Source organism: Cebus imitator, unplaced genomic scaffold, assembly GCF_001604975.1.
Source record: "Cebus imitator isolate Cc_AM_T3 unplaced genomic scaffold, Cebus_imitator-1.0 Scaffold690, whole genome shotgun sequence".
NCBI classification, from domain to species: domain Eukaryota; kingdom Metazoa; phylum Chordata; class Mammalia; order Primates; family Cebidae; genus Cebus; species Cebus imitator.
Window position 1 is genome coordinate 198,879 of NW_016108005.1, and position 1,613 is coordinate 200,491.

The window sequence follows — 1,613 nt, forward strand, 5'->3', positions numbered from 1 at the left end:
TTTTTTAGTAGAGACAGGGTTTCACTATGTTGGTCAGGCTGGTCTCAAACTCCTGACCTCAAGTGATCCTCCCACCTTGGCCTCCCAACGTGCTGAGATGACAGGCATGAGTCACCGCACCCGATTCACACATCTCTTAAAAAAACTTTTGTTTTTAATTTTTCTAAAATGAGCCTGAAACATAGAAAAATTACAGAAGTGTATGCTGGAATGCAAAACTGGGTATAATGCTTCCAAATACTGCACTCAAAAGGTATACACCATAATTATGATTCTGCTTTGATAAAGTGAAAAATATGCAGTTCATTACCGTTCGAAAACAGGTGTGTCCAATTAGAACACCAGGACCCCCACGTGGAAGGGTGTAAGGTAGTGTACCCCATTCCAAGCAGTGACAGCAGCACCTGCCAACCAGAGCTGCCTGCCTTGGGGTCACGGCCACATTGCTGCCATGTCCCCAAGGCCCTAGCTGTTAACTCTCTGTCCCCAAGAGGCCTACCCAAGGGTCCCAAGGCTGTTGGGACCAGGGGCCTGGCAACCTCAGTGCTGCCTGACTTGGCACTGCCTGAGACCATAAACCCCCAAGCTGGCCCAACATCCCCTTCCTTAATGGGTATTAAGAATAACATTTGTTAGATCAAAATTCAAGGAAAGACTCACAGCAAGTCAAAGACGACACCATCAGGAGTGCAGACTGGGTAGACAAAAGGCTGCAGAGAGAGACTGAAAAAGAACAGAGTCATTCCTGGTCAGCTGTCCAGCACCGTGGTCAGGCTGTGGGCTGGCTGAGCCTGGCATGGGGACCTACTGAGATGCTGTCCCAGGGAGCCCTCTCTGGGCAGCCTGGCCACTTCCCTCTCTCACCAACCTTCTCCTCCAACTGCAATAGTGGTGTTGCCACCCCTGGTGAAGGACCAGAGCAGGATCCAACACCAAGGCAAGCTCCTGACATCATGACAAGACTCTGTGTTTTCTCCCAACACGACCCGAAGGGCCACATCTTCAAGGCACACTTTTACTCATAACCCCAGGCAATTAAAAAGTGGGCAAGATGTAACTCAGACACCTGCTGGAAGAACTGGAACCAAGGATGGGAGCACTTTTGCCATATCAATTCACACCCAATCTGAGTAAGACCACATTCCTATGAGGCTGACGACAAAACCTGGGCTGGGGACAGAAATCCTAGCCAGTGATACCTGGGCCTTATTTGTCCACTGATGAGTGGAAAAAATACCCATCAGCCAATGTGTGGGAGCCTCCTGGGGGTCCCCCCAGGCCTTGCTATATGGTATATGGTCCCCGTGGCCCCTTTCTTGCTGCAATGGTTTCTGGCTGACCTGCCTCAACTGAGGTGCCAGATCCCCAGGAGAACTTGTCAACTCTCAAGGCTCACCCTGACCTACAGAAGCAGAACTCGAGGCATAAAGGAGGATGCTATGTAGACATATGGGTGTCCGGGACAGATGTGACCACGGCTCAGGTTTGGGAAGACTCAGGCCTAAGGGGTCCGCCAGATCTGTCCATTCCCACAGTCTCCCTCGCCCTGAGAGGAGCAACATCCTTGGGGTCACCAGGGCTAGGCCCACTTCTCCAACAGGCCCCCTTCTGTT

At 51.2% G+C, this 1,613-nt stretch overlaps 1 protein-coding gene across 1 annotated transcript in view; it reads right to left on the reverse strand.

Annotated features, from left to right (window-relative positions):
- The window catches only part of PPIL2 (peptidylprolyl isomerase like 2), a 24,910-nt gene extending 24,152 nt beyond the window's left edge, over positions 1–758 (reverse strand). The window contains exon 1 of the mRNA XM_017518611.2: positions 661–758. Coding sequence (XP_017374100.1) covers positions 661–743 — 83 coding nt within the window. The 5' untranslated portion in view covers positions 744–758. The remainder of the gene's footprint in view (positions 1–660) is intronic.
- Positions 759–1,613: the final 855 nt, after the last annotated feature.